The sequence below is a fragment of the Lepus europaeus genome, chromosome 17 (assembly GCF_033115175.1).
Source record: "Lepus europaeus isolate LE1 chromosome 17, mLepTim1.pri, whole genome shotgun sequence".
Taxonomy (NCBI): Eukaryota; Metazoa; Chordata; class Mammalia; order Lagomorpha; family Leporidae; genus Lepus; species Lepus europaeus.
The window spans coordinates 52,421,325-52,445,273 of record NC_084843.1 but is presented as its reverse complement, the minus strand read 5'-3'; the positions used below and the strand labels follow the sequence as shown (position 1 = coordinate 52,445,273).

General features: G+C 37.0%; 1 protein-coding gene across 3 annotated transcripts in view; it reads left to right on the top strand.

Annotated features, from left to right (window-relative positions):
- Positions 1-23,949, top strand: part of RTKN2 (rhotekin 2) — a 71,685-nt gene that overhangs the window by 40,230 nt on the left and 7,506 nt on the right. For all 3 annotated transcript variants that reach the window (XM_062214738.1, XM_062214737.1, XM_062214739.1), the window contains exons 8-11: positions 1,310-1,416; positions 2,350-2,481; positions 17,198-17,363; positions 22,735-22,842. In XM_062214738.1, the coding sequence (XP_062070722.1) occupies positions 1,310-1,416; positions 2,350-2,481; positions 17,198-17,363; positions 22,735-22,842 (513 nt within the window). The remainder of the gene's footprint in view (positions 1-1,309; positions 1,417-2,349; positions 2,482-17,197; positions 17,364-22,734; positions 22,843-23,949) is intronic.

Genomic DNA, 23,949 nt, shown 5'->3' with positions numbered 1-23,949 from the left:
GGATGTTTTTCTCTGAGTAAGATTCAGAATACTTGTTTTTGGCAGAAATATCGCAGAAGTGACGCTGCGTTCTCACTGCATCTTATCATGCGGCATGTAACTTAATTATCCCATTCCTTTTGAGATTCATTTTGATCACTTGATTAAGGTGGTGTTGGCCACAGTTCTCTGCTGTAAAGTTACTCCCTTTTTGTAATTTCCCTTTTTGTAATCAATACATATGTCTGATGAGCAGGAAGTGCTTTGAAACGATGCAAGTACACTATTTCTTATAAGATTTTCAGTTTATTCATTGATTTATTTATGTCAGTATGGACTCATGCTTTCTCTTTTATTCGAGGCATCATAATCTATAAATAACATTGTTTATTTTGAGGTTCTAATGATCCCCAGTTGGGCCAGTGGGAACCCATTTGAGATGACTTCTGTGTCTTTACAACATCATTCTTTGAGCACTTGCTCGGTGGCCTCCCAGAATATTCCAGCTCATGGAATCAGTCATTCCTCCAAGGAAGCCTAGGTGCCCTTTTTGCCCCATGCCTGGATAGCTTCCTCACCACCCTCCTGCCCCTGAGTACAGATCTCCCTGGGGATATAATACCCCACTCTTAGGCTGCCCTACCCACACACCCTCTTCAGTTGTGCTTGTCAGAACAGGTTCCCCATGCTAGGCTGTGCCCCGGTGAGATGTCCCCTAGGCCCACTCCAGCTCTGATGCCTGATGCAGGCTGCCTCCCCCCCCTCCCCTCAGCCTGCCTGGTCCCAGCACTTGCCCTAGCACACCACAGCTCACCTTCCAGCCCTGTACAGATGCCCATCTGGGGGGTTACTTCTAGGGCTTAAGGGTGACTTCAGGAAGGGCAAAGTTCTCTGAAACGATGTATTATTTGGAGGATTACTTTGCTAATTATTATAGTGAGGGGGCAAGAAGTAAAATTTGACAGATAGATCATTTTCTTAGAATGTTTTTTAATGTTAAACAAGGCTACTTATATCTCCTGAACTATCTCCATTGAGTAATTACTTTTAAGATCAAATAAGATCAAGATACTAAAAGGTCCATGTTTATTCCAAGTGATAGCATGCTGTTAGCTATCAGCTTAATATCATGCTGTCTTCACTGCTTTCTCATTTGATTTTGTCATTAAATATTGTATTGGTATTCTAGTAGGATGAACCTTTATATAAAAATTTTAAAGTATGTTCATGTATAAGTTAAAAAATTGTAACAAGAAAAATAACCACAATGTGTGATGACCTTAACATAAATTTATATTTGTAACTTAATTTTCTTCTCTCCTTTCCATAGAGGAGTCCTCATTCTGGCTTCCCCTCTATGGCAACATGTGCTGCCGATTGGTCGCCCAGCCAGCTTGTATGGCTGAGGATGCCTTTGCAGGATTTCTTAATCAGCAGGTCAGAGGACCCGTCCATACCCTACAGCAGCTGTAGCACCGCTTTCAATCTTAACGTAGGAGCAGTTGTTTGACCTTCTCATATTGAAAGGTGTTTTTGTTAGGTCTTTTTTTTTTAAGTGTGATTTTTCTGACCATTACCCGACATAAACTGGGGAGGGGTGGAGGTTGCAGGGGTGGCAAGGAGAGGGTTCTAATGCCATGCCCGTGCCCTGGAGCCACCTCTCCGAGCCCCTCTACATGGTTAATAGACGTAGCTGGAAAGTGAGCCGGGGCAGGAGCTCCTCGTGGAACTGGTGAGGAGTGCGCGACACCTTTCACGTACAGGCCGTTCTGGCAGGCTTCTTTGGCACAGGTTAGGCCTCTGGGCTTGCAAAGCTGCCTCTGTGCCACCTACTCCTGACTTATTTATAACCAGAGTTATTTATATTCAGTAAATAATTAATTGTGGCTTCAATGAATCAATAGCTTTTTCTAAAAGATTCCATTAGGAGGAAAGAAAATTTGCATTCTTACGTTAGTCAACATTTTCTAATGTTCTGAGAACAGTAAGGGAAAATTGTATTTTGAACACTGAGAGTTATTTTTATAGTTTTTCTGAGTCATTTGATGAATTGCTGTGGAATTCTAAGCACTAATTTTTAATAGACTAGCTTTTTAAAAACTGCATTGATTTATGATTTTATGTGTGTAAGAGTTATGTGGTAATCATTACCTTCGTTTTGCTTAATGCTTTTTAGAATTCCAAACTTATGGTATTAACTTCCTCTTGGATTTTGGGCACTTAGACTTATTGTGCAACAAATTAATGGGTAATTCTGTTGCATTTTACAAGTTTTAAAAATCTAATTTAACTTTGATAACTTCAATATCTTGTTGAATTTAGAGTTAAGGTGATAATGATTTGAACATGATAGTTTCTTTCTTTTTTCAGCAAATGGTAGAAGGTCTCATTAGTTGGAGAAGGTTGTATTGTGTTTTGAGAGGGGGGAAGCTGTACTGCTTTTACAGTCCAGAAGAAATTGATGCTAAAGTGGAACCAACTTTGGTAGTGCCTGTTAACAAGGTAAATGAGTTGCTATTTTGAAAGTAAATTCATCATTGTTTAAGTTTATTCTTGCTTATACAGTTCATATTGTTGCCATCTCATAAAGAAATGGGAAAGATTGCTAAAAACAGGTTAGTCCATAAAGATAATTTGATCTATCATTTTTCTCTCAGAGCTTATCCATTAATGGAAAGACTGTATATTTCCTAACAAAACATAACAATGGAAATCTATACCAGTAAATAGGTTTTTAAGCAGGAATGTAACTCTACATTAACAGGATATTTAAATTTCTCATGAATAAATTGATTTAAAAGATTTTATAAACATCAATTGTTAGGTCATGTTACAGTGATGCTCTTTCTAGTTACTATTCAAATGAACCCATAAACAGACATTCCTGTCTATATTTTATGGTTTCTTATGGTATTGGTGGGCACTTGTCCAATCTTCTGTCAGGACAGGAAAGCCTGACAATAGTTAGAGTATGTGAGTGCTTTACTGCATGAAAAAAGAAGCACTGCACCACCTAAAGAGTCTGCCAAATGGATCTGTGTTATATATGTTGTTGGTATGATACAAAGAGAGTGCTAACATTTAGTTTGAGTCTTTCACTTAAACTTCTATAGGAAATAAGGCAGACTTGGTTTCTTTTATCCAACTGTCTTAAATTATCCTCATCTGTTAGCCTAATCAAATGTTTATTAGAGGATTTTTATAGAATACTTTTAGTGGCAATTCTAGAGAAAATACCATGTTTTCTGCTTATAGACTGTACCTAATTGTTTCTAGTTGTTTACTTTGGATTGGTTGAATTGAAGTGTATGATACAAAATATGGTCTGTCACATTTGTTAAATATACATGTTCTACTTGTCTTTGAATTTTTTTTTTTTTTTAAAGAAAAATTTCAGGTGCTGGAAAGAGTATAGAAGGAGGTTAGATGAAGGGGGCCAAAACATAGATAGAAAGTAATAGGTTCTAGAGTTTGATGGCACAGTGGGGCCACTATAAGTCACAATAATGTATTATGCCCCATTCAGAATGTCTAGAGGAGAGGAGCTGGTAGACTTCCAACATGGAGGAAGCCTGGGGGGGGTGGAGGTTTTGATAGCCTGATTGATTATTTTACATTGTATCTGTTCAAATACTGCTTGGTGCCCCATAAAGGTAAATAAGATCTACATGTTAATAAAAATTTTTTAAAATAAGTAAATAAAACAACAGTGATAAACAAACAAACAAAAAAACAGAGAGAAAGAAAATGTGAATTTACATGTGTTTTTATATAATAGTTTTGTTCTAGAAATAGTTCTGTCTGGTTACCAGACTGCTCGTCTATAAGGAGTTGTGTTCATTTCCAATCTTTTTTCCAATAATGTTTTGGTCCTGTTTTTATAAGTTATACTGCTTTTTATCTAAAAGAAACCTCTCAGAGAGACCTCTTATTATATAATTTAGGTCCATAATTTATTTTGTTTATTAGAAAGATTACCATTGCTCTTAAATAGTGTACAAACAATACCTCAATATTGTTGCATAGAGAATTTATTTTGTCTTACAAAATTAGGTTTATGAAATTATCTGTTGAAAATTAACATGCTTTTTCATTACCCTTATAATATTTTTTCAAGTCCTAAAAAACTAATTTAACTTTGTTACTTTAAGTATGTTGTTCTGTTTTATTTTGTTTTTACAGTCTTGTCTTTCCTCCCACTTTTCCACATTTCGGTCTCTGAAAATTTTAAATGTACAGAAAAGCTGGAATAGAATAATAAAGTCTTGTATACCCTTCACCTAGCCTTCCTTAGCTACTATTAACATTTTACTACATTTGCTTTCTTTCTAGTTAACAATGTTTTTCTGAACCATTTGAAAATCAGTTTCAAACAGCATAACATTTCTTCTCTGAATACTTCAGAGTGTTTCTCCTAAAACCAAGGACATTTTTCTTCATAACCATATTATCCTTACACTCAGATTTGTTGTTGGTGTGACACTAATATTAAGAGCAAACTGCCCCAGCTGTTCCTGGAATGTTCTAATTTTTATTTCTTGTTTGATCCAAGACTCCATCAAGGACCAGAATTGTACATGGTCACTGTGATTTTTGTTTGCTTTCATCTGAATCGTACCCTTTACCTCCTGCCTTTACTTATTTTGGTCTTTCATTTCATTGACATTATTGAAAATTCAGGCAAATTCCCTTCTTAAATTGTCCCCAAACTACAAGTGAATAATTTTCATTAGATTGAGATGAAATATTTTTGACAAGTGCTCTAAACATGAGATTTTGTCTAATGTGTATATAGCTGGGTGATAAAATGGAATTCTAGCAATTTTTTTCCCTGAAATGTCACACTATAGAATATGGACAGTCATAAACAATTAAAATGTAATCTAAACATGGGATATTTTAAAAATCATTTGTTTTTTTTTAACTTTTATTTAGTAAATATAAATTTCCAAAGTGCAGTTTATGGATTACAATGGCTTTTCCCCCCTGTAACTTCCCTCCCACTTGCAACCCTCCCATCTCCCGCTCCCTCTCCTATCCCATTCACATCAAGATTCATTTTCAATTATCTTTATATATAGAAGATCAATTTAGTATATATTAAGTAAAGATTTCATCTGTCTGTACCCACACAGGCACACAAAGTGTAAAATACTGTTTGAGTACTAGTTATAGCATTAATTCACATAGTACAACACATTAAGGACAGAGATCCTACATGAGGAGTAAGTGCACAGTGACTCCTGTTGTTGACTTAACAAATTGACACTCTTGTTTATGGCGTCAGTAATCTCCCTAGGCTCTAGTCATGAGTTGCCAAGGCTATGGAAGTCTTTTGAGTTCGCCGACTTCGATCTTATTTAGACAAGGTCATAGTCAAAGTGGAAGTTCTCTCCTCCCTTCAGAGAAAGGTACCTCCTTCTTTGATGGCCCGTTCTTTCCACTGGGATCTCACTCGCAGAGATCTTTCATTTAGGTCCTTTTTTTTTTTTTTATTTTCCAGAGTGTCTTGGCTTTCCATGCCTAAAATACTCTCATGGGCTCTTCAGCCAGATCTGAATGCCTTAAGGGCTGAAAAATCATTTGTTTTATTTGAAGACAGTCTTTGAGGTGTTCATCTTACTCTTCTCATACCTTTAAGGTAGGCAGAGCAGATGTCACAGCCCTGTTGTGTAGTATACTATTTCTGTCTTATAGTGAAGAAATAGGCTCAGAGATCAGATAGAACTTGACAAGCAGTAAGGAAAAGCGTATGGCTTTCTTTTTCTAATGAGTGGGGGAAAAATGGATAAAAATTCTTGATCTGCTTTTCTGTTTTCTTATAGACATGTTGCTAGACTAGGTTGGAGGGCAAAATTAGGCTTTTTCCTATTTCCATATCTGCTCTGAATTCGTTTTGAAAGTAAAAAATAACTCTGAATAAATTTCTGAGCTTGAAGCTACAGTAGACCTGGAGTTGACAGTAGATGTTGACTCGGCCATTTAAATTTAAGAGGATGTTTATTATTTCTTTTTAGGACTTATTTATTGACTTGAAAGGCAGAGCATCACTGAGAGGGGGAGAGACAGGGAGAAACAGAGATCTTCCATCTACTGGTTTACCCCCAAAACAGCCATAAGAGTCTGATGCAAGCCTTAGTTAGGAGCCAAGAATTCCCTCCAGGCCTCCTGTGTGGGTGGCAGGGGTCCACGTACTTGGGATGCTCCACTGCCTTTCCTGGAGCATTAGCTGGGAGCTGGATCAGAAGTGAAGCAAGCCAGCCCTCCACTATGAGGTACTGGCATCACAAGCTACGGTTTAACCCACTGAGCCACAGCACTGGATCCAGAGGACGTTCATCATTAATCTCCTCTGTCGATATAGCCAGTGCATCTGTATTTCCTGTCCAATTACAAGGACCTTATTCAAGGAAAGTGGTGACAGCGTCTCCATGATCTAAGCTGACCTATTTTAATTAATTTATTTTCCTTGTGGCGCTAAAGGCTGATGGCAGGCAACTGATGGATTCTGTAGGCAGTCTATGCCATGGTTTAGATGACTGAATCAGCATATGTAGGAAGCCCAGCAGTTGTTCCACAGTTGACATGTACGCATGCTCAGGTCTAGCCATCTGTATACACTTAGACTTGGGAACACTGTCGGCTGTATTTGCCCCTATGACTTAAGTATCTCTTCCATTGTGCATGACTTTTGCTTAAAGCACAAAAGAGAATTTTAAAGTTAAATTAGGAAGTGAATCACTACACTTGAATTGTTAATTTCAAAGATGAAACTAAAAAATTTTCTGGGGCCAGCGCTGTGGCACAACAGGTTAAAGCCCTGGCCTGAAGTGCTGGTATCCCATATAGGCGACGGTTCTAGTCCCAGCTGCTCCTCTTCCAATTCAGCTCTCTGCTATGGCCTGGGATAGCAGTGGAGGATGGCCCAAGTCCTTGGGCTCCTGCACCCATGTGGGAGACCTGGAGGAAGCTCCTGGCTCCTGGCGCTGGATCAACACAGCTCCGGTAATTGTCATCTGGGGAGTGAACCAGTAGATGGAAGACCTCTCTCTGTCTCTACCTCTCTCTCTCTGTGACTCTGTCTTTCAAATAAATAAAATCTTTAAAAAAAAAAAAAAAACCCATTGAATTAAAAAAAAAAAAAAACTCTTTCCATTTTCCAGCACTGATTCCTCTTTTTCTTTGTAGAAATTTTCTCTTTCCATTTCTAACTAATGTTTCTTTTGAACATATCTATTCACCTGAAAACATCCTACTTATTAGTAAATGTCATTAATCTTCTTATTCTTATTCAAATTTAATGCTACCCCAGCTGAGAAATCTGTTACTTATTAAAAAAAAAAAAAGATTTATTTATTTATTTATTTGAAGGGCAGAGTTAGAGAGAGATCAATCTTCCATTCACTTGATCACTCCCCAGATGGCCACAGCAGCCAGGGCTGGGACAGGTGGAAGTCATGAAGGAGCCTGGAACTTCAGCAGGGTCTTCAACATGACTGGGAGGAGCCCAAGCACAGAGGCCATCTTCCTGCTGCTTTCTAGGCCATTAGCAAGAGCTGGGTCAGAAGTGCAGCAGCCAGGACGCAAGCCTGCATTCATATGGGTTGCTGGCATTGCAGGTGACAGTTTAACCTGCTATTCTACAATGCCTGTCTCTATTGGTTACTTCTTAAAGCACTACTATTCTACAATTATTTCTCCAATTACAGTAATTGTTTTTGTTTTTTTTATCTCAAGTTATAAAATGTTGCAGGTGTGTAGGAAAAAAATGCTCATATTTACCATCTAGATTCAGGAGTTAAAATTTTGTCATATTTGCTTTGTCATCTTATGTAGATTTTTCACTTAGTCATTTGAATATAGGACTCTAAATTATGACACTTCACTCTTAAATACTTCAACATATTAACTCTTAAAAATGGGAAAGTGTATATATATACATACATACAAACACACAATGTATATACATAATTACGATATCATTATCACAACTAAGAAAATTTGCAGTAATTCCTTTAATGTATCTAATATCCAATCCATTTTCAAATTTCCTCATTCTTCTCAAATTTTCTTTCTGTGTTGTTTTTTCTTTGTTATACATTTCTTTTTTTTTAAACTTTTATTTTATTTAATAAATATAAATTTCGACAGTAAAACTTTTGGATTATAGCAGTTCCCTCCAAAACCACCCTCCCACCTGCAAACCAACCCATCTCCTATTCCCTCTCCTATCCCCTTCTTCATTAAGATTCATTTTTAATTATCTTTATATACAGAAGATTAACTTAGTATATACTAAGTAAAGATTTCAACAATTTGCACCCACACGGAAACACAAAGTATAAAGTGCTGTTTGAAGACTATTTTCACCATTAATTCTCATAGTACAATGCATCAAGGACAGGGATCCTACATGGGGAGTAAGTGTACAGTGACTCCTGTTGCTGATTTAACAATTGACACTCTTATTTATGATGTCAATAATCACCTGAGGCTCCTGTCATGAGCTGCCAAGGCTATGGAAACCTCTTGAGTTCACAAACTCTGACCTTGTTTAGACAAGGCCATAATCAAAGTGGAAGTTCTCTCCTCCCTTCAGAGAAAGGTACCTCCTTCTTTGATGGCCCGTTCTTTTTGCTGGGATCTCACTCATAGAGATCTTTCATTTAGGGTTTTTTTTTTTGTTTTTTTTTTTTTGTTTTTTCTTTGCCAGAGTGTCTTGGCTTTCCATGGCTGAGAAGCTCTCATGGGCTTTTTAGCCAGATCCGAATGCCTTAAGGGCTGACTCTGAGGCCAGAGTGCTGTTCAGGACATCTGCCATTCTATGAGTCTGCTGTGTATCTTGTGGTGTTTTCAGTCTAAAACTTCTAGGATTATGTATCTTCTATAGTTATTCTGAACTATAAAAGATATCTGGAGGGTTGGCAAAATTTATTTTTTTTAAATATACAATTTTTTTTTTATTTTTTATTTGACAGGTAGAGTTAGAGAGAGAGAGAGACAGACAGACAGAAAGGTCTTCCTTCCCTTGGTTCACTCCCTCAATGGCTGCCACGGCCAGCACTGCACCCATCTGAAGCCAGGAGCCAGGTGCTTCCTCCCAGTCTCCCATGCGGGTGCAGGGACCCAAGCACCTGGGCCATCTTCCACTGCCCTCCCAGGCCACAGCAGAGAGCTGTACTGGAAGAGGAGCAACTGGGACAGAATCCGGCGCCCCAACCGGGACTAGAACCTGGGGTGTGGCGCTGCAGGCAGAGGATTAGTCTAGTGAGCCACAGCACCAGCCCGGCAAAATTTATTTTAAATAAATTGTGCTGGGATATTTCATGGGTGATGACAAACAGATACACTATAGTACATCCTGTGAATCTCTTAATTACCAATTTTCACAGTAAGGAACTGGTGTTAAGAATCTGTATAGTTTTGGTATTGATAATGTATATTGAAGTTGCTATTATCCCTCTCCCTCCCTTCTCCACCCAAACTTTCATTTGTATCATGGTAAATTCAGACTTTTTAAAAAATTTTTTTAAGGTATATAAATTTCACGTATTTCATATATACAGATTTAGGAACATAGTGATACTTCCCACCCCAGTCCCATCCCCTCCGTTTCCTTTCTCTTCTATTCCCACTCCTGACTTTTTACAAAGATCTATTTTCAGTTTACCTTATAAGATTAACCCTACACTAAGTCAAGAGTTGAACAAATAGTATGAAGACAAAAAGACAAAAACACTGTTCCTCAACAGTAGACGAGGAGTGTAAATGATCACAGACTTTTTAAAATCTCTAAGAGCTGGGCACTTGGCATAGTGTTTAAGACGCCACATGGGATACCTGCATCACATATCAGAATGTATGGGTTTGAGTCTTGGCTCTGCTTTCAATTCTAGTTTCCTGCTGTTGCACATCCTAGGAGGCAGCAGTGATGGCTCTAGTATTTGGTTCTCTGCCACCTACATAGGAGACCCAGATTGAGTTCCAGGCTCCTAGCTTAGGTCTGACCTGGCCTAATTTTGGATGTTGTCAGCCTTTGGGGAATAGTAAACCAGCAGATGGAAGATCTCTATCTGCCTTTAAAATAAAATTATAATGAGTAAATAAATTTTAAAAAAGTTAACATCTCTTCAGTGTTTCAAATTGGCTTTTAAAGCTGGTTGTTTTAATTGTTTTGCTTTGGAAATTTCTAAGGGACGCATGCTATTATTATGTTCTTTAAATAAACGAAGAGTTTTTAATGAACACTAGTTTGGAATTTTCTGATACAGCAAGGAAGGACCAAGTAAAACATTTAAGAATAATGCTTTTGTTTTTATATCCAGTGCTAGGGCTCTAAGATCTTTCTAAGCTTAATAATGTTAAACATTAAATAGAAATCAGAGTTCCTCATCTTTTGATTGTCTCTTGTCTTAGAAAATAATAATTTTGTTTAATGTCACTTTAAAAATTATATGAAAACATAAATTTCGTACTTGCTAAGGTCTATAAATAATAGTTGTGTTATGTTGATCACAGGATCTGTTCCCTAACTATAATTCATGTCCTTCTAAATGGCATTTCCTGTAAGGCTAAGTCAGTTCATTAATTTTCATAGGGAGCCATCTGTGGAAATAGTCACATTAAGGGAAGAAAAGCCTAAAAGCTATTGCCCTCCCCTTTCCAATCCAAATTTGAAAGGGTGATTTACTTCAAAGTGATTGCTTCAACTTCAAACACCTTCACTATGATTGTTGTTGAGCAGGACATTCTCAATGAGGGTACTTAGATGAATCTCCTGTATATTGTAGAAGGCATTTTATTAGCCAAAGCTTTATGCATTGACAGTGTAGGGAGAGGGAGATAGAAAAGAAATTGGAATTTTTTAGATCAATAGTCTTTTCTTGATTTAGATACTATCATTTATTTTAATAATCTGTGCTAAACAAGTCAATATACTACTTGATGTGATAGGCCTTTGTTAAATTGTCTGGAAATTACTCTTTTTTAAAGCTTATGTCTACTTCTTTCTTTTTCTTTATTTTTTTAAAGATTTATTTATTTATTTGAAAGTCAGAGTTACACAGAGAGAAAAGCAGAGACAGAGAGAGAGGTCTTCCATACACTGGTTTACTTCCCCAGTTGGCTGTAACAGCTGGAACGGAGCTGATCTGGAGCCAGGAACCAGGAGTTTCTTCCAGGTCTCCTACACGGGTGCAGGGTCCTAAGGACTTGGGCCATCTTCTACTGCTTTCCCAGGCCATAGCAGAAAGCAGATTGGAAGGTGAGCAGCTGGGACTCAAACTGGGGCCCACGTGGGATGCTCTCACTGCAGGTGGCGGCTTTACCCGCTGTGCCACAGTGCCGGCCCCATAACTCTTTTTTAAAGTTTATTTATTTGACAAAGAGGGAGAGTGAGGGAACACACATCCACTGGTCCACTCTGCAAAAGCACACAATTTTTTTTTTTTTTTTTTTGACAGAGTGGATAGTGAGAGAGTGAGAGAGACAGAGAGAAAGGTCTTCCTTTTTGCCGTTGGTTCACCCTCCAATGGCTGCTGCGGCCAGTGCATCGAGCTGATCCGAAGCCAGGAGCCAAGTGCTTCTCCTGGTCTCCCATGAGGTGCAGGGCCCAAGCACTTGAGCCATTCTCCACTGCCTTCCCGGGCCACAGCAGTGCCTGGAAGAGGGGCAACTGGGATAGAATCCGGCACCCCAACCGGGACTAGAACCCGGTGTACCGGCGCCGCAAGGCGGAGGATTAGCCAGCCAGAAGCACACAATTTCTAGAACTGAGCTGGACTAAAACAAGTAGCCTGCAACTCAATCCACATCTGTCACCTGGTGTGGCAAGGATGCAATTATTTGAGCCCTGTCTGCTGCACCCCAGGTTCCATGTTACCAGGAAGCTGGAGTCAGGGGCCAGAGGTGGATTTAAACCCAAGTACTATGATGGAGGTTGCAGTGTTTTAACCAGTCGGCTAAATGCCTGTCCCATAATTCATTTATTTTTACAACATGTTTGTGAGGAATATGTAAAATATATGCATTACAGATTATTTTTAACTTTTATTTAATAAATATAAATTTCCAATGTACAACTTTTGGATTATAGCAGCTTTTTCCCTCCATAACCTCCCTCCCATCCGCAACCATCCCATCTCCCGGTCCCTTTCCCATCCCATTCACATCAAGATTCATTTTCAATTGTCTTTATATACAGAAGATCAATTTAGTATATACTAAGTAAAGATTTCAACAATTTGCACCCACACAGAAACACAAAGTATAAAGTAGTGTTTGAGTACTAGTTATACCGTGAATTCACATAGTACAACACATTAAGGGCAGAGCTCCTACATGGGGAGTAAGCGCACAATGACTCCTGTTGCTGATTTAACAATTGACACTCTTATTTATGATGTCAGTAATCACCCAGGGCTCTTGTCATGAGCTGCCAAGGCTATGGAAACCTCTTGAGTTCGCCAACTCCGATTGTATTTAGACAAGGCTATGGTCAAAGTGGAAGTTCTCTCCTCCCTTCAGAGAAAGGTACCCCCTTTGATGGCCCGTTCTTTCCACTGGGATCTCACTCACAGAGATCTTTCATTTAGGTCTTTTTTTTTTTTGTCACAGTGTCTTAGCTTTTCATTGCATTACAGATTTTAAAAAGAGGCAGTAATAGACTTTGAATTTTTGTTTGTTTTATATATATATATATATATATATAGTTTTGGAGGAAAATTTCAAGGCAGTTTATGCAATAGGTATGAACCTATTTTTATCCTCACATACTGCCTCTACCTGAGAGTTATTTTGAAGCAAGTCATAGAGAACATTTTCATTTTACCTATAAATAGTCCATTTGTTACATAAGAAAATTTATAGTTTATTTATAGTCATATGTAGTTTATAGATCATCAAATCTAGGCACTGTTCAAATTTCTCAGTCTCATCATTTTTTGGTAGTTTTTTAAATCAGGTTCCAAATAAGGGCCATGTATTGCAGTCTATAGATTTTTTCTGACTCTCTTAATCTGTTGACACTTGCAACTCTACTCTCAATCACTCTCTCCCTTCTTCGGCTTTTCTCTTTCTCTCTCTTGCTCTCATACTTGCATGCAAATTACCTGTTAAAGAAATTGGACCACTTATCTTACAGGGCTTTCCATTGTTGGATTTTGCTGATTGCATCTGTGGCTTGTCCTTGCTCTTAGATTTTTGGGGAGGTGGGTAGGGGTTGGGGTTCAGCTGTGTTAGTTGGTTAGTAAGAATACATTTTGAAAAGCACTGTATATTTTTCTCAGGAGGCATAAGATGAGTATTGCTTACAGCCTTTTTTCATTGGATGATTAGGAACTGGTGTTATTTTAACATGCCTTCCAATTGTCCCATGTTTACTTGGGGGTACCTCTTCTATTGCCTCTTGAGTCCTAACACAGTGCTAGTAATATTTCATTTCTGATAGGACAAGATGTTCCTGAATCTAATTTTACAACTTTCTTGACCTAGGCTGGGAGTCAGCCATTTCTCCCAAGAGCTCTGATTCTTTTTTGTAAGAAAGAGTATTTGAAGACCATAATCTGGTTCCTGTGGTAGACTTTTGTGAGATCGTGTAGTCGAAGGGAAAATAAGAAACTATTTCCAAATCTAGTTCTGATCTAGTAATTTTCCATTTGGACAGAAATGGAGAGGCTAAAGTACAGTTTTAATTCAAAATAATGAAAAACCTAAAACATTTCTTTGACTTTAGAGTTTAGTGTGTTTTATTGCCAAAGTGACTTTTCAGATTGTTTTCATTGACTTCACTTGGCCTTTTCTTTATAACCCCAGTGTGTGGTACAGTGGAAGGTTACAAACATACTGATTGACAAAATCCAAGCCAGTGAGCGATTACAGTTTCACAGTAAATAATCTCAAATATATCTACAAATTAATAAAGTCAACTAGAAACTCTCAAATCAACTGTCAGTTTTGGGATTAGCGAAAAGAAAATGGGAAACTCTGGCCTTAGATAGAACACTTCTCAAAGCATGTGCTTCCTCATCTATAATTTAAAGGGTTGTATCAGATATTATTTCTAGAATCGGAGTCTTATCAATGCAAGGCCTGTTTATAATTTTCTGTGTCATTCATTCATTCGTTAAACATTTTTCAGCCACTTACTGGGTGCTAGATAATACATTAGGTAATAGGAATTAGTTGGGGTGGAGGGTAAGGCCTCAGTTCCTTGTTTTTATACTCTGCTAAAAGAAGATCCTTCCCTTATCTATAATGATGATAATCCTGAAATTCAACTTAGTGTTTTCTAATTATTTATTTATTTCTGATCATTTCTAATCATTTATTTCCTGTAAGTTGTGAAGACCTGAGCATTATAAATGATATTTGTCCATTCTGAAAAACAACTTGCATGAATTTTTTTACATTCTCAGAAACTTTAGTTGTTCTAATAACTTTTGCTTTGACTTTTATTTTTTTGACAGGCAGAGTGGACAGTGAGAGAGAGACAGACAGAGAGGAAGGTCTTCCTTTTTGCCGTTGGTTCACCCTCCAATGGCCGCCACGGCCGGCACACTGTGCTGATCCGAAGCCAGGAGCCAGGTGCTTCTCCTGGTCTCCCATGCGGGTGCAGGGCCAAAGGACTTGGGCCATCCTCCACTATACTCCCGGGCCACAGCAGAGAGCTGGCCTCGAAGAGGGGCAACCAGGACAGAATCCGGCGCCCTGACTGGGACTAGAACCAGGTGTGCCGGCACCACAGGTGGAGGAGTAGCCTATTGAGCCGCGGCACCGGCCTGTTTTGACATTTTTTTTTAGTTGAAAAATTTTTCATTAAATTATTTTGTATGATAAACTATATATATTGATTCAAATTCCGCATGTTCTTTGCACCTTTTAAGAACTTCTCCTGTTTTAAAAACGTAATGGTATATATGGTTATCATAGTTAATAGATTGTATAATATTTACATATTATTGCATTATATTCTCTTAGGAGGATGGGAATGATCTGTTTTATCAGATTTTCTACATAGCAGTTTCACTTGAGATGATGCTTTGAGATATATATATATATATATATACACACACATACTCATCTATAAAAGTCACACTTTCCAATTTAAAAGTTGAATCCATTTTAATCCTAAATACAAATATAGTCAACAATTTGCATTAAGATGGAATTAGGTTGTAGGATGCACAATTTTAAATAACAATAGTTCATTTAAAAATTTTTTTTAATATGAACAACAGTAGAGTGTTCTCCCCCACTGTGACTCAGCCGTCAGTTCATCTTCTAGAGTAAAATATCAAAAATTCTTCTGAGAGTTAAGTCATTCTCTGCTGGTGACAGTAAGCTTCATAATTTAAAGAGGGTGATTAGATGCATCTTTCAATTCTAAGGAGGCCATCTAGGGCAGCATATTTCTATATTGTATGAATAATTACTTCAAAACATATTACCATGGCAGAGGAGTATAAAAAGACCCACTTATGATAGATGTAAGATGCTGGCCGTAGTCCCATTAGGATCCTCTAAAGACACTTAACATTCCTAGATTTCTGCAGTGACAGTGTAGACTGTCCAAGAGATGGCCACCAATATTTCTATTTAGTGATGCTCTATTCTTTAGAGTTAAGTTTCTGTTTTTTAAACATACATGGTTTTATCTGCGGTTTTTGAATAAGAATTCTATTACATGAGAACTGGTTTTCCATGAACTTTTTGAAAACCTTGTGTATGTGTGGACTTAAATTTTTTGCATCAAAATAAACTTGCTTTTTAATTCCATGGTTCCACCAAGTTCTTTAAGTACCCTTGTTTGGTGTGCACCTATCTGTATTTACCTGTTTTTCAGGGAATATGTAGCTTTACTTCCTAACTCTTTATATTTCTCTATATAGTATATGTAGGTTTTGATTTGTGACTGTATTTGCTCTCTTTGCTCTGTATGCAGTAAAGAATGCTCTTCCTCCAGTTAACCAGCTGTCTGCCAGCCAGAATATCTGTATAGCAGAGTGGCCATTAGTCTCCAGTGGCTGATAAGCACTTAAAATGTGGCTCATCTAAATTGAGATATGCTTTAAGTGGAAAATATAAATGAGAATTTGAAGACTTAATCTGAAAAGAATTTAAAAATCCCAATTTTTTAAATCAATTATATGCTAAAGTGATAATATTTTGGTTGTGTTGATTTATATAAAACACATTAAAATTAATTTTACCAGTTTTTTTTCACATTTTAAAATGTGGTTTCTGAAAAGTTGACATTTTATATATATGGCTTGAATTGTATTTCTGTTGGGCAGTAGTGCCTTAGAATAATGTAAAAGCCAAATCTCTATCTTTGTATAATAAAAAAATAATTCTATTCCATGCTTTATTCCCACAAATTTCTTGGTCTAAAATACATGTAGTTGCTGGCTTGCCATTTGTCATGGCAGAACCTGTGTGTGACTTGGGAACAGACTTTTTTCTTCTATTCTACATGTAGGCACAATGGGTGTCATCACATATCACACCTACAACCGCTCAGAAATAAGTTTGAGATTGTCAGAATCAGTGGAACCATTGCTTTGGCTGCTGTAGAAGATTGTATTCAGCATTTAAAATGAAATAATTTTAGCATTATGAGGGTTATATTACTTTATGGATCTTTAGCTATGAGCTTTGTAAATGAATGTTACATGTGAAATAAATGTTAATGAGGAAAAGCTAACTGTTTTGCTGCAGTAAACACTGAATTATAGTTTTACTGTTTTAGCTGATAACACTATATAATATGCATGAATATTGGAGTAAGAAACACTTTACTGATTCTGCTGTTATATTACTGTTGGAAATACAGTTAACATATAATCTACATTACGGTTATGACATGCTGTATTTGTTTTATTGAAAATTTTAAGACGTGTATAAAAGACAGCAAACTCTCACTTAAACTGAGATAGATCAAAATAGAGGTTATGTTTTAATCTCATGTAATTTAGTATAAGTACTAAATGTAGCATGCTTTGAAGCATAATTTTTTTTAATATACAGCATTGTTTTATATAAGCCTATACTTGGGTTTGAATGATGAAAATCCTCGAATTTGGATATTTTAAATTTTAGATGATCAGCAATAGTGTCATAGCACATCTGGTATAAATATGGCAGCCAAGCAAAAAAAAAATTTGTTAGGTCATTACAGAAATAGCCTCTTGAAAATTACCAATTTTGTGTTAATTTTTAGGAAACCAGAATTCGAGCAATGGATAAGGATACCAAGAAAAGAATCCATAGTTTCTCTGTCATCAACCCTGTTGCTGGACAAGCTATCACTCAGATTTTTACAGTTGACAGTAGAGAAGATCTTCAGAAGTGGATGGAAGCCTTTTGGCAGCATTTCTTTGATCTTAGTAAGCAAATATCTGGATTTGCTAGTTGTATATTCATGTATCCTGAAAGGATGCACACTGCAATCTAAATATTAAATTTTTAATCTTACAGCTTGTAGCAATAATTTTTGTGCTCTTGAAAGAATGGTAGTATATCATCAATGCACTGATGCTTTGTTCTCTCATTCTCTTTCTAATGCCTGACTATCATGTTGTACACCTTTGAATTCCTGGCTTCCTTTCCTCATACTTATAAGTTTCTTTGGTACCTAAAACAATCACACCATAGTCTTTCACAATAGTAGATTTTTGGCTGCTTCAGACAATGTGTTTGATCTATGGGATAAGAAGGCATTTGAGGAACAAAAAACTTTTCCAGGATAATGATGATCTTTTAATATTACAATGTTCCAATGGAGCCTCATTTTTACATAACCTTTTGTTAACTCCAGATTTGTTATAATATCATCTTGAAATCATCCAGAGAGGTGTTTTGTTTTTTAAACCTTGCATATGATTCTTCTGTTTCAATAATACAGTCCAATGACATGGATTATAAAAACAGTGTGATAGTAATAGGGTTCCAGTGTATAAAATAGAGGATTCTAATATTTAATTCTCAAAGAAGAATTTTATCAGCCAGAAAATACATAAATTGTAACAGTTCTTTGTCTTTACTGACAGTAAATTTACAGCATATTTACTGTCTGAAATGTTTTGTGAATGATGAGGAAGTTTGATGATAGCTATACAAATAGCCATTTGATCACAAGATCAAAGTAGGCCTACTATTACATTTAACTGACACTTCATGTCTATAGAGTGCCAGTCCGTAGAATTACAAAGTAGAGCCATTTCCAGACAATGGAAAGTTTTCTCTGCATCTCCTAGAAATAATCTTAAAGAACATTTTAAGAAAGCTGTTTTCTGGAACACCATGAAGAGTTAGTATCTGCAGTTCTTGGTTAATTTTTATAGTCCTGCTTGGATCCACGGTGTCCAAGTCAGGAAGGAGGTGAAAGTCAGGAAGGAGGCAAAAAGAGAACAACTTTACTGATTACTTCTCACGTGCCAGATGGCTTCACTTACTCCTCATAACATCTCTTGAGTTCGAAATTACTTCCTTCTGCTCTAACAATGAGAAAACAGAGACCTGAAGAAGTTCTGGTTTGTATCATTAAACTAGAAGATTCCTTCTATGAACTTCTCAGATTTTTTAAGACTTTCTTTAAATGCCATCTCCAGGCACCCAGTACATATTTAAATATCTGCCCCACGCTTATCAGCATGTGTTATTTCTTTAATTTAAAATTTGAACGGAGGTGGGTATTGTGGTAGAGCTAAGCCACCATTCTGCCCACATCCCATACTGGAGTGCCTGGTGGAAGGTCCAGCTACTCTGCATCCAGTCCAGCTTCCTACTAACGTGCCTGGGAGGCAACAGTGACGTTCCTCCCACCCATGTTGGAGACCCAGGTGGAGTACCTGGCTATTGCAGGCACTGGGGAATGAAACAATGGATGGAGGTTCCTGTGTCTGTTGGGCTTTCTGGCTGTCTCTGCCTTTCTCTGCCACTGTGCCTTTCAAATAAATGAATGAACAAATCCTTAAAAAATTAAATAAACTTTCAAAAGATCTTAGGTGTGTACCTTAAAAGACAGTAACTTCCCTTCTTTGGTTGATTGTAGTTTAAATTTTAACTGCATTCCTAATGCTCTTAGAGAGTTTTTTTTTTAAAGATTTATTTATTTATTTGAAAGTCAGAATTACACAGAGAAGGAAAGGCAGAAAGAGAGAGAGAAAGGCCTTCCATCTGCTGGTTCACTCCCCAATTGGCCGCAACGGCTGGAGCTACGCCTATCTGAAGCCTTCCGGGTCTCCCACGTGGATGCAGGGGCCCAAGGACTTGGGCCGTCTTCTCCTGCTTTCCCAGGCCTTACAGAGAGCTGGATCAGAAGTGGAGCAGCCAGGACTCGAACAGGCGCTCATATGGGATGCCGGCACTACAGGCGGTTGCTTTACCTGCTATGCCATAGTGCCAGACCCTAGAGAATCTTTCTTATAAAAGACTATTTTTTTTAAGATTTATTTATTTATTTGAAAAGCAGAGTAACAGAGAGAGAGGGAGGGAGGGAGAGACAAAGCAACAGAGAGATCTTTGATCTGCTGGTTCACTCACCAAAGGGCCTCAATGCTCGGGACTGGGCCAGGCTGAAGCCAGGAACCTGGAACTCCATCTGGGTCTTCCATGTGGGTGCAGGGGTACAGGTGCTTGGGCCATCTTCAACTGCTTCCCAGGCATGTTAGCAGGGAACTGGGTTGGAAGTGGAGCAGCCAGGATTCAGACTTACTCATCCAGGATGTTATTTCCACAGGCAGCAGCTTAATCCATCATGCCACAATGGCAGGCCCCAAAAGACTTCATTATTTTTAGAAATAGTTCTGGTATTTTATAAACTCTATGTGCATTAAAACAAGAAGAGGTAAATGAGATAATAATGCCACAATCTTGTAGTCAGGATGTCAACTATTATTAGTGGATGGTGTCATATCTTTATTTTCTAGATTATGGGAAATAATTTTATAGAGCTACAGTAATGAATTGAAGAATGATAATCTCATGACACTTTGATTGTCAAATAGGAAAGGGATAACAACTTGGTTCCCAAGTCTGGCTACTTCTTTGTTATCTAATGCTCTTTTCAATATTGAAACTACACTTGTGGATGGTCAATAGGACTGGAGCTAGAACTGGTGGGTCAAAAGTATAAAATGTTAAAATAAACTGACAACAATACAATTTTTTCTGATATTTAATAAAAATTGAGTTACATTAGCAGCTTAGCATAGTAGATCACATTAGGAACATTGTAATAATAAATAGTATTATGAGAAACATCTTCAGTGTATAGATTGTTGTGGCTATAAAACATACTCATTTAATAGTTCATATTGGGTCTTTGTTTTCATGTTAACATATTGGCTGTCATGTATAACAAATTCACTGGAAAAATAAATGTCTCAATTGTAAAGTCTTGACCAGTGAACATACCACATTTGTGCCTCAGACTTCAGTAACACATGGAATAATGTGACATTATACTCCAATTCTCAATATGATTAGTATTCTGCTAGTAGTTTAACAATGAAATGTTTTCATCTATCAATATAGAGAAAATACTGTAGTGTATAGTAATTCGTCTGAGAAAGTGACAGGGAAATGTTTGCCATTTTTAAGTGTTTCATTATTTTTCCATTAGATAAGGACTGCTTTTTCAGCCCCCAAGAAGAAAATACTCACTGTTATATATTTATCGTAAAAAGGAAGTAGGGGTAGGGATAAGTTGCCCAATCTCAAATCCTGCTAGATTTAAATTCTGAAGTGCAACCTTTGAAGGCTTATACTCAGGAATTTATTCCCTTTATGAGTTGCTATTTGGATTATTTTAAAATGTTTACCATATTCTGTATAGCATTGTAATAAAACATACTAGAAGGCTTTTTTATGTTCCTTAACTATTTAAGGTGATACATTAAAAATTTATATGTGTATTACCATTTTACCAAGAGATTACATTCAATCTGAAACAGCAATAATGAATGGATAACTTGACTAAACATGAAATATAGTTAATGTGTAAGCCATGGAAAATAACCAAGTTGGATATTGAGAATATAGGGAAAGGAAGAGAAATGTGTGTCATAAAGCAGCCTAAAAGGGCATAGAGGTATATTTACTTTTCTGCTGATGTAAGAAGGGGTGTAAGAATGGTGACCCTCAACAACTTACGTTTGTAATGTTAATGTGTAGACTCATCATGTCTAACCCACCCAGCATGCATGCAGGTGAACAATATATTTGGAAGGATTAAGGTTTTTTTTTTTTTTTTTTTTTTTTTTTTGACAGGCAGAGTGGACAGTGAGAGAGACAGAGAGAAAGGTCTTCCTTTTTGCCGTTGGTTCATCCTCCAATGGCCGCTGCGGCTGGCGCGCTGCAGCCGACGCACTGCGCTGATCCAATGGCAGGAGCCAGGTGCTTCTCCTGGTCTCCCATGGGGTGCAGGGCCCAAGGACCTGTGCCATCCTCCTCTGCACTCCCTGGCCACAGCAGAGAGCTGGCCTGGAAGAGGGGCAACCGGGATAGAATCCGGCACCCCAACCAGGACTAGAACCCGGTGTGCTGGCGCCGCAAGGCAGAGGATTAGCCTAGTGAGCCGTGGCGCCGGCCGTGGATTAAGTTTTTTAAAAACTACTCTAGAGAAATAAATCTGAAAATCTTATTTTAATATTAAAGTAGTAAGACATAAATAAAAGAAAAATTAATAGTGTTCATGCTTTTAGATTTTAGCAGTTGAAACAACTTAATCAAGAGTATTTTTTGTCTTACTCCAAATGAATAATGATTTTTATTTATAAAATGTCTTTCCTGAGACAAATTAGACTCCAAATTTTGGGTGATATATCTTTATATTAAGAAATCTTATATGTGTTTTACATAGATTAAAATACAGTGTTTTTCCAGAGTTAGATGACCTTTTTTTTTTTAAGATTTATTTTTTATTTATTTGAGAGACATAATTACAGAGAGAAGGAGAGACAGAGACCGAGACCGAGAGGTCTTCCATCTGCTGGTTCACTCCTCAAGTGGCCACAACGGCTGGTCCTGGGCCAGGCCCAGGCCAGGAGCCTGGAGCTTCTTTCAAGTCTCCCCGTGTGGATGTAAGAACCCAAGCACTTGGGCCATCTTCCACTGCTTTCCCAAGCATGTTAGCAGGGAACTAGATTGGTAGCGAAGCTGCAGGGTCTTGAACTGGTGTCCATATGGGATGCTGGTGTCGCAGGCGGAGGCTTAACACAGTTCCTGCCCTGGAGTTAGGTGATTTTGAAAGACATAATAGCTGTTAAATAAACAATTCTCATTTCTTAAATAAAATTTTCAGAGTTAAAACCATTTTTGAGAAACACCATTCCTTACATGGCTTTTCTGCTGCCTTCTAGGTAATTATATTTTAGTTGATTTTTACTTTTCAACTGTCTTGAATACTGAATATTTTAATGTAATGTTTAAAAGAAGAGAACGTGTATAAACTTTTGCCCTGAATAGAAATTTTGAAGTACTCAGTGACCATTTAATGAAACAGTGTAGTATTTAATAGCCTAGAAATCTTACCTTAATAGCTGTGCATAGAACCTTATGTTTTAAATAGGTGAATTTTATGTCCAGAATTAGACTTTAAAATTTTGGTTTTTGTGCAAACTTCCTTTTAGGCAATGCTTTAATTCACTGTAATTTTTAAAGAAAAAAAAAATGTGTTGATAATCTGTTGAAAATCAAATATATGTCTTTACATTTATGTCTTAAGCTAGACAGCCCTTTTTCTGTCTTACTTAGGCCAGTGGAAGCACTGTTGTGAAGAACTTATGAAAATTGAGATTATGTCACCACGGAAACCACCTTTGTTCTTGACAAAAGAGGCGACCTCAGTCTACCATGATATGAGTAAGTGGGGTTTGTGTTTGCTTAGCTGCAGGGTAACAAAAACAACATTGTCCATACTCAAGCAGCTTATTCTATTGGCATTAAAATGCCGAAATTTTCAGGGCACAATCAAAATGAATGAAAACAGACTATGATTATAGACTAAGGAATTCATGTTTAATAGATGAATTAATACAAAATTAATGAATACACATATTTCATAGTTTGCTCAAGCTCTCACAAAAATTTTAAGGCTTAAAATAAGTGAAACATATACTGAAGATAAATATTAGCTGTGTAGCTGATGAAACTTGAAAATACAGACTTTCAGATTCTAAAGTGTAATTGTGTTTAGTAATTTTTTCTGGACTTTATTAAATTTACTTTTAAGTAATGTTGCTGGATGAATATTAATGAATAGAAGCTTTCATCGTGAGCCCAAAAAAAAATTGGTTAAGTTTTCATACTTTGCAAAATTTAAAGTTTTTAGGCTCATTAATATTCCATTTTCTCACACTCTGAAGGGTGTTTATTTATCCTTGTGGGATTGCCTCAGCAAAGAGTGTTGTGAACAAGCACAAGTCAGTTTGCCACTAATGTACCTCCTCTTACATATACTTTAAAATGTTAGATAGAAAATGACACATTTGGGTTTACACATTTGAAAATACCAGCGATTCATTTAATAGACATTTATCTCTGTTCTCTTACTTTCCTCAAGGAAAATTTCACACAGCAGCCTTATCACCAGAGTGATGTGAGAATTGTACTTTATTTCCCTGGGTCTTTAGTTTTGGTGTTTTGTTTTTTACCTTTTAACACAGACTTTGCTGGCCTACGGAAAAGAATTCTGTTCCAAGTCCAGCCATCCCAGTTTATGTATCACTAGTTAAAAGGGAGTCCACTCTTACCTAAAAGTCAGAATAGGGTTTTTAATCCAAGAAAGTTCTCTAATAAATACTTAACTTGTGGAACTTTTAAAAAGTGCTCATATAGCTTGATTTTACTTATGAATGTCTGTATATGTGTATTATATACAGATAATATGCTTTGTATTTTATACATAAATATACTATGTATGTATAACAAACCATGTATTATATGTATGTACATGTATACAGATACATA